At 33.6% G+C, this 15,238-nt stretch overlaps 2 protein-coding genes across 5 annotated transcripts; one reads left to right on the top strand and one right to left on the bottom strand.

Annotated features, from left to right (window-relative positions):
* Positions 1 to 3,048: 3,048 nt before the first annotated feature.
* On the bottom strand, positions 3,049 to 5,792 carry LOC149419972 (oligoribonuclease, mitochondrial). 4 transcript variants are annotated; one of them, XM_089637114.1, is made up of 3 exons: positions 5,547 to 5,792; positions 5,208 to 5,443; positions 3,049 to 3,859 (listed from the first exon to the last, which is right to left on the bottom strand). In XM_089637114.1, the coding sequence occupies exons 1-3, from the start codon at positions 5,617 to 5,619 to the stop codon at positions 3,518 to 3,520; spliced, it is 651 nt and encodes a 216-aa protein (XP_089493240.1). In that variant the 5' UTR covers positions 5,620 to 5,792; the 3' UTR covers positions 3,049 to 3,517. The 4 variants fall into 4 exon arrangements, with proteins under 4 accessions (XP_089493240.1, XP_089493241.1, XP_089493243.1 ...); XM_089637115.1 differs by having other exon boundaries at positions 5,208 to 5,440; XM_089637117.1 differs by having other exon boundaries at positions 5,644 to 5,792.
* Positions 5,793 to 10,209: 4,417 nt separating this feature from the next.
* RfC38 (replication factor C subunit RfC38) lies at positions 10,210 to 11,924 on the top strand. Its single transcript, XM_089637113.1, has one exon. The coding sequence runs from the start codon at positions 10,321 to 10,323 to the stop codon at positions 11,386 to 11,388; it is 1,068 nt and encodes a 355-aa protein (XP_089493239.1). The 5' UTR covers positions 10,210 to 10,320; the 3' UTR covers positions 11,389 to 11,924.
* Positions 11,925 to 15,238: the final 3,314 nt, after the last annotated feature.

Raw genomic sequence — 15,238 nt, 5'->3', positions numbered from 1 at the left:
AGATGTAATCTAATTCGTGTATAAATAGATACAGGTGTGAAATGACCACTTTTATTTAAAAAAATCAGTATAGTGTACCTGTGTAAGTACAGTAAGTAACCTGTGGCGATTTGTGATCTGATCATTTGGAGTTGTTTTGTGAAAAAGTCTCATGTTGGTCTTTTCCATATTATATTTTTCCCTAGATCTAAATCATACTCAATCTGCGGCCCGCCAAGCTATTTTGTGCGGCCCTCAATACATTTAATATCAGGAACATGGTTTACAAAATCTGGCATTCTATATCACGTTAATTTGAGATTGATTGCGACTGTGACATGTTTCAAGACAAATGGCAAGATGAATATTTCGTTGTGTCAAATAAACATGGTTCGACCACATGCTTGATATGTTGTGAGAGTGTTATATTGAAAAAATATAACATTCTTCATCATTATACCACGAAGCACAAAACATTTGGCGATACCTATCCTCGTGGCTCTTTAATAAGACGTGAAAAGTTAAAATTCTTCAAGAAGTCCTTTCAACATCAACAAAATATTATATCAATGGCGGTATCACATGACGCAGTAATGACAAGAGCGTCGTATGAAATTTGTTACGTACTTGGTAAATATATGAAACCATTTACCGACGCAGAGGTTGTGAAAGAATGTTTCCTCAGTGCTTCCAACGTATTATTTGATAAATTTAGTAATAAAAATCAAATAATATCTCAGATCAAAAGTATGTAGCTCTCTGATTATACCTTTGCTAGACGCATTGAAAATATTGCAAATCACATATTTAATCGCATCATAGAAGATCTGAAAAAATGCAAATATTTTAGTTTGGCTTTTGATTCTAGCACCGATATTTCAGCAACATCACAATGTTCCGTTTTTGTTAGATATTGTACAGGACACAATTCAGTTCATAAGATTTTTTTTTTCGAAACTTATTCCTATGAATAAGTAAATATTATCAGTACATTTCTGGAAAACAATGATATTGATATTAAAAAATTGGTTTGTGTATCTACGGATAGATGCCCTTCAATGATCGGATCCAAAAAAGGATTTGTTGCTTTATGGAAAGAGAAATATAAATTAACAAATCTCTTATCTTTCCACTGTATCATACACCAAGAGAACTTATCAGCACGTATCTCCATTGCTGAAATAGACGCCGCGATGAAGACTGCAATAAGTATACATAGTTAATTACATTAGAGCCCAAGAACTGAACCATAGGAAGTTTAAAAGTCTTTTGGAAGAATTAAACAGTAACTAAACTGACATTCTTTTACATACCTCGGTGAGATGGCTAAGCCGAGGTATGGTTCTGGAACGGTTTTATTCTTTGAGGCATGAAATTATTTTGTTTTTACAACAAAACAATAAAATTTACAGCGAACTTAATAATGACGGATGGTGGTGTCTTTTAGCTTTTCTGTGTGATATCAAAGAAAAACTTAATGAACTCAATCGCGTCTTACAGGGCGAAAATAAAATCATTTCGTAGATGGCGAATAAAGTGTTTGCTTTTGAAGAGAAATTGAACATCTACCACAAAGAAATAGAGAACAAAGTATTGCATAACTTTCCAACTGTTATAAAAGCTAAACAAGATGGTATACATGTTTCTGAAGAAAACTACATATAAGATATTTTAAAATTATTTAGCTGCCTTAGCTAAGGAATTTAAGAGCAGATTTCAGGACTTACGTAGTATCAAGAATTGTTAGTTACTTATAGCAAATCCCTGGCACCTAGAAACAGCAACTTTAACACACTTAGCCACGTTGGGATATGATTATGCAGTGCTTTTTGATGAATTTATCGAATTTAAGAACGATACTAATCTGAAAGCTATTTTTGAAGAAAAAAGAGAGGGGAAGGAGTACATCCATTTTTGGGAATTAGTTCCTGAAAAATACAAGACTGTCAAAAATTGTGCCTGCCTGCTCCTTACATTGTTTGCATCAACATATCTTTGTGAGTCATCATATTCCAAAATGAAATATGCAAAAAACGTATACAGGAATCGACTTACTGATTCTCACCTTGATGACGTATTGAGGGTAGCATGCAGCAATTATAAACCCAATTTGTCTATTGTTGAAAATTTATCCCAATGTCAAAAATCACACTAATTTCAAAATAAACGTTTGGATACATGTTACTTTTGAGTTTTATTTTTTTCACTATTGTAATTTTTAACGATGGGTATGCTGATAAGTGATATGTACTATTATTATTCTGTTTTGGTTATATTTTTATAAATCTCAAATGGTTTTCCAAAAAAACGGGGGTGGTGGGTTTCATGATATTTTTTGTCATACCAGTATAGTGTTGCGGCCCGCGTAGCTTTACAAACATATGAATGTGGCCCGCAGAAGAAAAAGGTTGAGTATCATTGATCTAAAGGAAGTTCATTAGATCACTTCACCAGAGATTAGCGACTTAGCAACAATACACAATCCATTAAAACGTCTGTGCCTAAAGAATATATTGTAGGTTACAAAAAAAATTAAAATATCTTCAGTAATGAACTTATTAATAAGAACTTGAAATACGATAATCACAGAAAAAAATCTGCTGATTCTTGCAAAATACTATACTGTACAAATCTCGTGGGTGCTATGCAATTAGGTTGCTAGCAGATTCCCAAGGTTTGCAGGTCTATCTCTTTGGCACCACTACTGTGTTCTGTATGAAGTTTGAAGAGTTATGACTGAAGGTCCTAGAGGTGCTGATGTTCATAACGCAGCTGTGGGATTCATTTCGGACTAGTTCTGACAGGTGGATTTTTTAACATTGAATTTGAATGGCACATTGTTTAAAGTGTGGTAAAATTATTTATTTATTTCCGGGAAATCGACAGTTTATACACGAGTTATACAACTAAAATTTAAAATTTATTTGCTATACAGCCAAAATAAAACTCCAATTATGGATTTCCTCCTTGAAATTGAGAAAATTATAAAAAAACAAAATATTGCTCGTAATAATAAAATATGGAAATTTATGAGAAAATTACATAAAAAACAAAATATTGCTCGTGAAAAGTAAGAAAATAAATATTTAATAGACCTAGTGTAATTGAAGTTTTTATATTAAGACAATATATCATATTATAATAAATATAAACAGGATACAAGATTAATTTAGTTCAATACAGAATTATATAAAACTACAACAAAAACTCACTCATGATAATAATGATTTAGAAAAACCTTCTTTTTTTCATTGTTATAGTATATTTTCAAGTTTGTCTTATTTCCTATTATTTTGGAGTTCACTGCACAAATGCACTTAAGAGAAAACCGCTACTGGTAAGTAATCCCTGCATATTCGATTATTGTGCAACTAAGTGAATCAAACACATACTTGAGTTGGGTCATGTCACACGAGTCATTATAACAAAAACGTATGCATGATTGTGAATGAAACAGTGTATATATTGTACATGCGGTGAATAATAATAATTCATGATTACGAGTTATAAATAAAAAATTGCTAAATAATTATTGCACTTATTTAAATACATTTTGTCTATAGTATTTCAATTCTTCTATACTTTCTTGAATGTCTGATAGTGCCCTGTGTTTAAAGGACTTTGTGGGTATATTTTTATATTGGCTGAGATACCATCTTTTGGAAAGTTCTTTGATAGTTGACACGTCAATGATTCGGTAATGCAGGTATCCATTGAGCGTGGGCATATACTTCAACAGGAATAGTCTGTCCATGTATACACTGTTCCCAGCGAGGGGGCACCTTCCCTGGGGGGCATGGAGCTTCACAAAGTCAAGGATCTTCTTCTCGGCAGTTTGAAGGTCTATGGTGGATTTTCTACAAGCTTCCGTGAGGCCTGTCTGAAAAAATTCAATGTTTGATGAGTATGTCTTATATTGTAAATTTTCAATACTTTTTGATGGCCTCCATTCCCTAGCAGACAATGGTCTATGGTGAGGTTGTGACTACAATTCCTGTTGTGCTCTGAGAAAATATATTAAGAATGTTTTAAATTATGTATACATATTATGGCTTTGCTAGTCTTGGTCTACCGATGTTGATTGAGCCAGTTATTTCACTGAACTTCAACAATTCATTAAAGTTCTGTGAAACAACTGGCCACAATGGAATAATAACAGAATTTGAATATTAACTTTGGAATTTTGATGAATTGTTCAAGTTCTGTGAAACAACTGGCCCTAAGGCTAGGCCTCCACTTGCAATTTCTAATTACGGCGACCAAAAATCTAGTGAGAGTTGTTTAGTCGTATGCCCCTGTATTTGAAACAATTTGTTTTATTTTTGCGACTGAATAATGGCGTGACTTAAACTCGCATTGGAGTCCTAGTGTAACTGGCAAAAATTGAATAATGGCTCTACCGCCATAAATAAGGGAAATAAACCATCTTAATACTAACATTGAAAATTGAAAAAAAAATTCCTGGAAGCGCCAGAATAATTAGTTCCTTCCTGGTTACTCAAATTTTAGTTTAATTAATATTGTAGAGCTAAATCGCCTCTTTCGATTTACGTGCACATCATTTAATCAGTGAACCAAAACTTCCAGTGGTCGAAAAACTGCAGATTTACAACTGGCGGCATCCGGCATGGCTATCTTTTTAGTTTCTTCCTTTTATATTGTGTTATCAATTGTTTGGAACAAAGAATAAAGAACACAAGAAATGCAATGTGGCCGGGTTTTGTGGTCAAAAGTCTGGCCATTGGGGCCTTAAAATTCAAATTCAGAAATTCACTATCGCAGTAAAAATTCAAAATCAAATGGAATGAAATACAATATGTATGCCAATGTAAGGACGGGTTGTTTCGGAGTATTTGAACAATTCATCAAATTTCAACATTCTTTTTTGGGTTATGTGAAAGTCCTATTTAAGTTCTGTTATTGTATCATTATAGGCTAGTTGCTTGACAGAATTGAAATAAAAACAGAACTTGAAAAAACCTTTCACAGAACTTGAAAATGAACGTTGAAATTTGATGAATTGTTCAAATTCTCCGAAACAACCCGTCCTAAGAGAGACAGGGCACCGAATGGCAGAACCAAAAGGTTACTAAGCCAGTGACTACACCGGTTTCCATTTAAACCTACACGGAAGGCACTTCTATTTGAAGTTGTGTTCGGTGATTAGGAAGATATTTTTATTACGGAAGAGTGAAATATACGAGAACTAATTATATTATTATACGTACATCTCCATGCTGCTGAATACACCAATCGTTCATGTTTTTTAAAGTCTCATCACTTTGATGAATTATGATGTCAGGACCTTCGGCAAGAATATTCAGGTCAGAGTCGGTAACTATGCATGCTATTTCAAGGATTTGATCTTTCTCAATTTCAAGCCCAGTCATTTCTAAATCCACCCAAACCAAATTGCTAGCATTTGCATTTGATTTTGCTGCCATTTTTCTTGATAAACTTGCTGCTGAAAGAGAGTGAAATATAATTAATTAATCTGTTAAAAACAATAATTACCCAGTTTGCTGCATAACCCATTTATTAAAGTAAATTACGATTATGTTACAAACCTGTGGAGAAATTATTTAATATTGATTTGCGAGCAGGTGGGTAATAAAGAGATAGCTTCTTTAAAAAAAACATTGTGTTGATTTCGATATTGTATACCTTTATAACAAATAAGAAGTGTTGATAATACGAATCCTATAAAAATGCTTAGGGTTAAAATGATTATTTTATGTGATAATTTAGCTTTTACAGGTTTAAGTTTTTAGGTTAGCTGCTTTGACGTTGTTTGACGCGTTTGACGTCTTCGACAGTTTTGGAAATTGAAAATCACATGTTACGTTTATCTGTGGATGGATCGAACCACCATAAATAAACCACTCACTACTCACCATCTACTCACTAGTAGCGAGAGTGGTTTATTTATGCTAGTAGCGATGAGCACAATCATGGACAAATCGATTCTATCAAAAATCATCACACAGTCCAAGACAATCGTTTTGAGACATCATCGAACAACAATAAACAAAAAAAATCATCACAAATTCCGAGACAATTATTTAGAAAATCATTTTAAATCACAGCCGTCATGTCATAGGTCAGAATTCACTCGAAAACGTAAATCGATTCCCAACTCCGAGAAAATATCTCGGATTGTTCGACAAATGAGATATTATTCCTGTGGTACATTGTGTTACGTACTAGGGTCATTCCGCCGTTTCGTTCAAATTTGCCTGTTTCCGCGGATTTTTTTTTTTTTGCCTTTTTACTATATATTTTTATAGAAATGGGTTCCCGTACCTATCAGATGTATAAAAGTGAAAAGGGCACCTTTGTGCGACACTTGGATTCGAAGAAAATTGTTGGAAGGTAATGAAGGTGTGGATGGTAATGAAAAACTGTTGGATGGTAATTTAAAAATTTGGATGGTAATGAAGTTTGGTAATGAAATATTAATAGATGGTAGTGAACATGTTTAAGGTTCTTAAAATGTCTGTGAATAATGAAATTTGAATAGAAATTGAATAATAAAATAGATTTCAAATCATGCTAAGTATCATTTGACGTGGTGAGCGGATTAGGAAAAAGAAGAAAAACCTATTATAGTGAAAAACTAAATGCTTTATTCAGACTTTTGAACATTGGAGACAAGAAATACATTTTTTCATACGTAATCAGTTCTGCTTACTTATGCTTTTGCAATATCTGTATGAATTGTTAAAAAATAATGGAAAAAAATATCAAAATACAAATTAAGAAAAGGCAGCTGGAACATCAAACCCAACACAACTAAAATTTTCCTATTATACTACTTACCCAGAAATTATAAGGAATAGTCAAATTCTTTATAATTACGTTTTATAAGTAGGTTTGTACACAAGAAATACAAAATTTTCACATTCCTAAGCAAACATTGTAATATTTGAAAAATAGAAATAATAAAAATAATAATTAAAAATAAGAAAAAATCAGAAGTCAATTGAAATGCAGTTTAAAATAAAATCAGAGATACTTAAAACAAACACAACATATGTAACTAATAAGCACAAGATAAAGGTCTTACATCTAAATAGGAACATAATATTTAAGGAACTTGAGATCATTCCTGTGAAATTTTTTGCTGGAAAACTATTTCAAATCAAAGTTCGGCAAATTTTTGAAAGTGAATTGTCCTCTTTCATTCTCATCTGGATCTTGCAAGCGCTGAAGAATTTGTGATTCCAAAATGAAATCGTCGTCACTAATTGTTGGCCAGACAAATTTTTTGGAATTCCCTTGAGCTTTTTTCAAAAAAATTACTTTGTACTCTAGTGTGTACTCATGTTTTCCAATAATTTTCCCAATGAAATGATGTGTCGTGTTAGTTATTTTATATTGAACCATTATCCAGTCATCTAAGTAGTATTTGAATGGCGCCTCCTTATCCTCTTTGTTGGTTTCCTCGTCAATGTCCATGTGTGGGAGTTCCACAGTTTTGGGGGACTGCTGTTTTGATTCATCGAAATCAGGATATTCTACTCTTAGGGATCGGATGAACTTCTCGAACTCACATTGATCGAAAGGATTGAATTCTTGCGTACTATTACTTACTTTTTTCTCTACTGTATCTTCGATTGGTCTATTTACGTTTTGTAGCTGCAACGCCTTCAATTTCTTTTGTTCGTTTCTTTTCTCGTTCCTGAGTTTGCTTATCTAGTCCTGTAACGTCTTAATGATTTTCAATGATCTATACCTCAATTTTCTAACATTCGTTAGACCACGCACATTTTTTTTAATGATTTGTTGTTCATTCTCGACTGCGAGAGGGTCAGGATCTAGAGTATTTTGCACATTATTGGGTACTTCCTTGACATTTTCATGAATTGGAGGCATATTTTCTACTGTAATCGTTTCTATTTCTACGCTGCTCCTCTTTTTTCTTCCAATAATTTACAGAGTTCTTTCGCCATCTTCGTCTTTGCTCTCTCTGGGCTCTTTCACTCATATCTTCAATGCTGCAAATCTTTTTTTGCGCTTTTCGCATTAAGTATCTTTTTTTTTCTTTCGCTTTCTGAAGACTGTACAGTTCCGGATTGTTTTTAATCTCAGCATATTTTTGTTGCTTACGCAGCCTGTCCTTGGATAACTTTTCTTCTTTTTTCAGTTTTTTATTTAACTTTGCCATTGTGGATTATGGTGTTTAGCCTGTAACAAATAATAAAGAAAAATTATCATAAGTATCGGATCAAGTGAGAAGTTGAATAACAAATATGGATAATTTCAATTTCGTTACTTTTACAGGAGAGCCCAAAAATTGTTACACTACTTTTATATCTTTGTTTAATATTTTTTTCCCTAAATGATTTAAAATCTAACAGTAATGATATGGTTTTTTAATCAAGAAATTTGCGTTGGACTCTTAATAATGCCCTTTATATAGATTTTTGTTCAAATCTGGATTTGTTTAGAAACTTGAAATTTTGTAAAAATTCATCTGTTTTAATAGACAACTGAAGTAATGAAGATAAGTAATGAAAATAATTGTGACTGTAGAGGAATAGTTAAACCATTTGTTTAATATATTATTCGTTTACATTTGAATAATTATAATTATATCATTGAATAAAAAAATCGATTTTCAAATAAAAATTCGCAGGGTAAATTTTAACAGATTGTTTTTCCATATCAGTAAATAGATAAAACGAAAATATGTATTTCACCAAAACTGAAATTGTCCGACGCTAGAACGCAAGAAACTGCTTTTATTGATAATATTAACTTTTATGAACCCCCAAACATGGTCCCAGATGCACGTAAAAATAACCCTTACAAATTTATCATTACCCTCCACACCTCTAAATTACCATCCGGCAAAAAATTTTACGATACGGAAGGTAATGAGACGGAGGGTAATGAGGTTTTGACAATCTTTCCTTAATAACTCGCTTAATAATGACATTACAAATCTTTATGTTTCAATAAAAAATAGTCCGACTAATTATAGTTTATAGGTTCATGATTCGAATTTTTAAAACATGTACTTACTTTAAAAAATGCTGGAAGGTAATGATGCCTGGTCGGTGACAAAGTCGTTTTCGAGCACGGAGATCGCAGATATTTCTTTATTCAGCGACGCACGTCCTCCCCCGTCCAGATATAGCGGTACACTGATTAGTAACGGAGGCGCGGGGTGGGGTACAGCTGACGAACAGTGACAAACACGGTCACAATTTTAATTACCGCTTTGGCGGAAGACGACAGCGATTTTTTCTGGACAAAAACAAAATCTCAATTCTTTCTATGATACAGTAACTTTAAAAATAAATTAAACACCAATAAATATGCAAAATTAGTTGTAAATTCAGGTCGATTAATGAATGTAGTGATTTTACTAGTGTAAAATGTACTTATTTATTGATCAATTTACCGGTCCCTCATTTACACGGGGAAGGTAATGAGATTTTAGCATGTTTTTTGTATACCATAAAGTTATTAAGTAACAAATGCCTAATCCGGTAAATACTACTTTTTCCTTTTTTAAATAACTACATTTTCCAATAAAATTTTCTTGAAAAACATTATTTTTCATATGACTTTTTTGCAAGAACATGCGATTTGAACGAAACGGCGGAATGACTCACTACTTAATATGATTTGATATACACTGGTCCACTGGAATTACGCAATTATTCTTTGCTAATTGTCAAATATTTAATTAGGATATTATCTACCTACCGAAGAAGCTACGAGTATGACAGTTTTGTAACGAAACAATTCATTGATATTTTAGGTTGGCATTTACGACGCTCGTGCATTTAGAAAATATACGTGGGTATAAAATGGCATTCTGACTTATAATAAGTTGGGAAGGTTAATAATAAACAAAAATTGATGAATTCTGACCGATGACGTGCGGATGTGCTTTCAAAGTATTTTGAAAGAATCGATTACCTGTTCGATAACGTTTCAAAACGATTGTATCGTACTTTGGTTTCAAATGATTTTTGGCAGAATCGATTCCTTGTTCAATGACGTTTCAAAACGATTGTCTCGGACTGTGATTTTTGACAGAATCGAGTTGCCCATGATAATGCATCGAAATATTTCGATGTTCAAAAAGATCGAGTAATCGACGATTCATCGATTGTGCCCATCGCTACTCTGAACAGAAAAACAAAAGCAGAAAATTTTCTGTCTATTCTTTAGAATAATTTTCTATGGTCAATGAAAATAAGGCGCTAAAACACAACGAAGTGTCAGTTCATGTCAGTTTTAGCGGCATATTTATTGTTTTAGGTGATTTTGCATTTGATCCGTAAATTGTTACGTTTCTGAACTTTGAAAGCCAATTTTATAAAAATGAGTCTGTGGGTTGATAAACATCGTCCCAAAGATTTGGCAAAGCTCGACTATCACAAAGAACAAGCATCACAGCTGAAGAAGTTAGTTCAGCATGGAGATTTTCCTCATTTGCTCGTATACGGCCCTTGTGGTTCAGGTAAAAAGACAAGAATAATGTGTTTATTGAAGGAGCTGTACGGGTCCGGCGTTGAAAGACTACGCCAGGAAAATATGAGCTTTACAACACCATCCAAAAAGAAGTTAGAAATTATCACAGTGAGCAGTAATTATCACATAGAAGTCAATCCTTCAGACGTTGGAATCTACGACAGAGTTGTGATAATGGATCTTGTGAAAAATGTAGCCCAGACACACCAACTGGATTCCTCTGGTCAGCGAGAATTCAAGGTTGTCATTCTCAATGAAGTCGACGAATTGACCAAAGATGCCCAACATGCTTTGAGACGTACTATGGAGAAATATGTTGCAACTTGCAGGATCATTTTGTGCGCTAACTCCACGTCCCGCGTTATTCCCGCCATCAGGTCGAGGTGTCTGGGCATCCGGGTGCCGGCGCCGACCGAGCAAGAAATTGTCACCATTTTACAAAGCACCTGTAAGAAAGAAGGATTGAGTTTACCGAGCGAGCTCGCTGTGAGGATATCTCAAAGTTCTTCGAGGAATCTGAGACGAGCTCTACTAATGTGCGAGGCTTGTAAAGTCCAGCAATATCCCTTCACAGCCAATCAGACGATATCAGAACCCGACTGGCAAGTTTTCATCAGAGAAACAGCTAAAATGATTTTGCTCGAGCAGTCTCCGAAGAAGCTAGGCGAAGTGCGGGCTAAGTTGTACGAATTGCTCGTCCACGGCATCCCGGCGGACATGATCTTCGGTGGATTACTGAAGGAGCTTGTGATGAACTGCGACATGCAGATGAAGAGCCAGGTGGCCAGTTTTGCCGCTTTTTACGAACACCGGATGCATCAAGGAAACAAGCAAATCTTCCACTTAGAAGCATTCGTCGCTAAATTCATGTCAATCTACAAGAAATTCATGGAAGAATCACTGGGTGACATGTTTTAAAGTTTTCTAATCTGCTTTACCTTGACCCTGTGAAAGATACTCTTAGAATCACTCCAGAGAGAGAACTCTTCAGAATCAAAGTGTTGTTTGACACAACTGAAGTTTTATTTAGCAAATAGATCTGAAAAGCCAGGTGCTTCCCAACCTTTTCTTATCTCCTTAAGCCTCACAACATTGAGCTAATGAGGGTTAATCAGGATTGCCATAATTCCACTGACTTCGATCACTCCACTTGTGCGGTATCCATCACATTAAAAAAACTGCTTTAAATTAACAAGTTTATTTGAAATTCTAAACCTAACTCAATATAAAATATACATGGAAAACAAGTTCATAGTAATGATTTACGTTCATTTAAAAGCAGAGACGTGGAAACATTTACAATACAATTGTGTTTATTGTTTAATAATAAAGTAAAAGGCTTATTTTTTCATCAGTCTTTCTTTTATTTGCTGTGAGATCAGTTGGCTTCCAATCACATCTTCCGCTGCGTGTAGGCGATTGCTCTGCTCAGATAGGTCGCCCATAATGTTTTTGCTAAAATCAAAGGAACGCGTCAGATTGCTAATTAACAGGTAAGAGCAGTCTAATTAGAAAATAATTTATTGAAACAAGTGTAACACTTGATATCTTATAAGCGCCCCTGAGGTGATATCTCACAAAAGCGGCGCTATACAAATTGTCCAATAAATAAATATGCAGGAGAATATCAAATTATAAATTATACATCGCTCGATCGTCGGAAGTAGTGTTGCCATTGCAACCAGAAACCCTTCCCTGTCTTATATTTCCGCTAGGCTGCTAATTTGCACCTATAAATAAATGGGCATTACACAAGTTTTTTTACTGTCTAGGTGCAGGCAAATAATTTTGAAGAGTGCACCTTGAATGTATCTGTGCAAACCGAGTGGTTCGAAATAGTTTGGAATACATTATAATAATATAATGTCAGCAGTCCCCTCTTACCCCACAGTAGCCTACGCCACTATACAAGGAAGAATCTCCAAAATGGTTCTACTGTTACTATCATATTTTATGTTTAGCAGTTTTACTTTTTGGCATGGTAGCCTATTCGTTCTTATATATTTGGTGTGTGCGTATTATGTTAAAAGGGCACTGTGAAGATGGTATCAGTCGAGGCTTTCCATCTAAAGACCATTTCCAAACAGGCCACTGTCCGTTTTGCTATGAACCTAAACGCTTTTGATGTTGTGTGTATGCATGTGTACCTTTGTAAAACAATGATGATCTATGATGTCGTATATTTAATTGTGCAATAGTTTGGATTTTTTAAAATTTTCTGGAGATATCTACGATAATTTTTTATTGATTTCAGCTTCAGTTTAGACATACATTATTATTATCCAAGTACTGTATAAAAGCATTGTAAATAAGGGCGTAGCAACAATTCATAATATTATGTAACATTTTATCTCAATCCTTCGCATGGTCTGAATTACTCGATTACGAGTAAAACTGTACACAAAACCGCAACTCTATTGTAATAATTACGTACTTACGTATGTTTAGTGTTATTTGACATTTTTGTAACCTACCGAAATACGAAGGCCAAACCGCCGAAAATAATAAATCCAGCGAATACTATAGGATAGCGTTTTTGCGCAAATCTCGTTGATTTTGCCGCCGAAGATGGATCCATTGTGATTATTAAAAGATATTTCTCTTCTAAATTAAATGTTATTTTATCTTATGCGTAAAAAGTATTTCGCTAGGTTATGTTATTGCTTTTGACGTTTCGAATCACAGAAACCTGTTTCTAATGTTAAGTACCATAGACAAAACATAACACCCATAATGCTGTTTACATAATAGATATATAACACCCATAGTGGACTAGATCGCCAATCACCCTACCTCCCGTATAGCAGCGCCCGTAGTGATTTGAAGAGCCGATTCGCCATCTTGAAAAGGTCAGCCGTGATTTGCCTGCTTGTGTACAATGGAGAATTGATTGCAAATTTATCAAGTTTAATTAAATATTTTGGATTGTTTGAACCATGGTTGTGGCGTGTGCAGCATGGGGTTGCACCAACAGACGCGACAAGAAGAGAAAATTAGAATTTAATTAGAAATATAGTATACATTTCATAAAAAGATGTTTAAACAAATATTTATTTATTTATATACATATATACGCCTAAAAAGGCTTTTACATAGAAGTGATACATGATGCAGTGTACATAGGAGAATATGTATTATACAGGAGATATTGACAGTAAATAGATATAATCCATTTTAAAGAAGGTACAAAATACACACTTGTAAAATTGTGATTACAAGGATAATGAGAAAATATTAAAAAATATGAAGCAATATTAGTAAAACGTAAGAGTAACATAAAATAAAAAAGAAATTACAACAACACTACATATAAGACAAAACATTAAAACTAATTTACCAACGCTACTCTAATTTGTAGGATTCAACAAAGTGTTGGTGTAGATTATGCTTAATTCTATATATGGAGTCAATAAATAAATCAATAGCGCCCCCATACTTGTTGCCCAGATCATGCCTTCTATTGGTCAGTGAGTGTGTCTGATAATTGGTCGAGTATGTATTACAGAAAAATGTTATATTTTGTCTTGTATTCCTATTCGGCACATGTAGTTTAATAGTGGCAAGGATGGCAGGACTATCAATTAAGTTGTTAATGACTCTGTGTAACACAACCAGGTCTGAAATAATTCTCCTGTCAGACAGTGTTAGATACAATCGATTCATCAAACTGACATAATTAATGTAATCAATAGGAATTCCGAGCTTAAAATTTACGTACTTAAGAAATTTGTGCTGAACTCTTTCTATATTATTGGAGTGAACTTTATATAAAGGGGACCAAATAGGTGAATTATACTCCAATTGACTACTGACTAATGAAATATAGAGGGTTCTCATACAATCTATGGACTTAAAATTAAATTAATATTAGTTAAAGTTCTGCAAAGGAAGCCAAGCATCTTTAAAGCCTTATTAGATATATAGTTGATGTGTTCAATGAATGACAAGTTTTCATCAAATATTACACCCAAGTCACGAATATGTGATACTGGTATTAATTTAATATTATTTAATGTATATTCATGTAGTATATTATAACTGATAATATACTACATGAATATAATAATAAAGTAATAATAATATAATGTAGTATATTATAACTGATAATATACTACATAAAAATATGTTCTTAATGTAAGATAGAATGCATGTATTTTGAATTCCCGCCGTAATCTGACTCTTTCAAGATGGCTTCAAATTCCTACGGCAATGGCCGCCAGGTTGGCGATCTAGTCCACTATGGGTGTTATATATCATTGGTTTACATAAAGGGCCCTATTCACGAGTAGGGTCGTCAAATATTAGCGATGGGCACAATCAATGATATATAACACCCATAGTGGACTAGATCGCCAACCTGGCGGCCATTGCCGTAGGAATTTGAAGCCATCTTGAAAGAGTCAGATTACGGCGGGAATTCAAAATACATGCATTCTATCTTACATTAAGAACATATTTTTATGTAGTATATTATCAGTTATAATATACTACATTATATTATTATTACTTTATTATTATATTCATGTAGTATATTATCAGTTATAATATACTACATGAATATACATTAAATAATATTAAATTAATACCAGTATCACATATTCGTGACTTGGGTGTAATATTCGATGAAAACTTGTCATTCATTGAACACATCAACTATATATCTAATAAGGCTTTAAAGATGCTTGGCTTCCTTTGCAGAACTTTAACTAATATTAATTTAATTTTAAGTCCATAGATTGTATGAGAACCCTCTATATTTCATTAGTCA

This window comes from Hesperophylax consimilis, chromosome 11 (genome assembly GCF_061612785.1).
Source record: "Hesperophylax consimilis isolate HC1 chromosome 11, BYU_Hcon_1.0, whole genome shotgun sequence".
Classification (NCBI taxonomy): Eukaryota; Metazoa; Arthropoda; class Insecta; order Trichoptera; family Limnephilidae; genus Hesperophylax; species Hesperophylax consimilis.
This window is presented reverse-complemented; position numbering and strand designations above follow the sequence as displayed.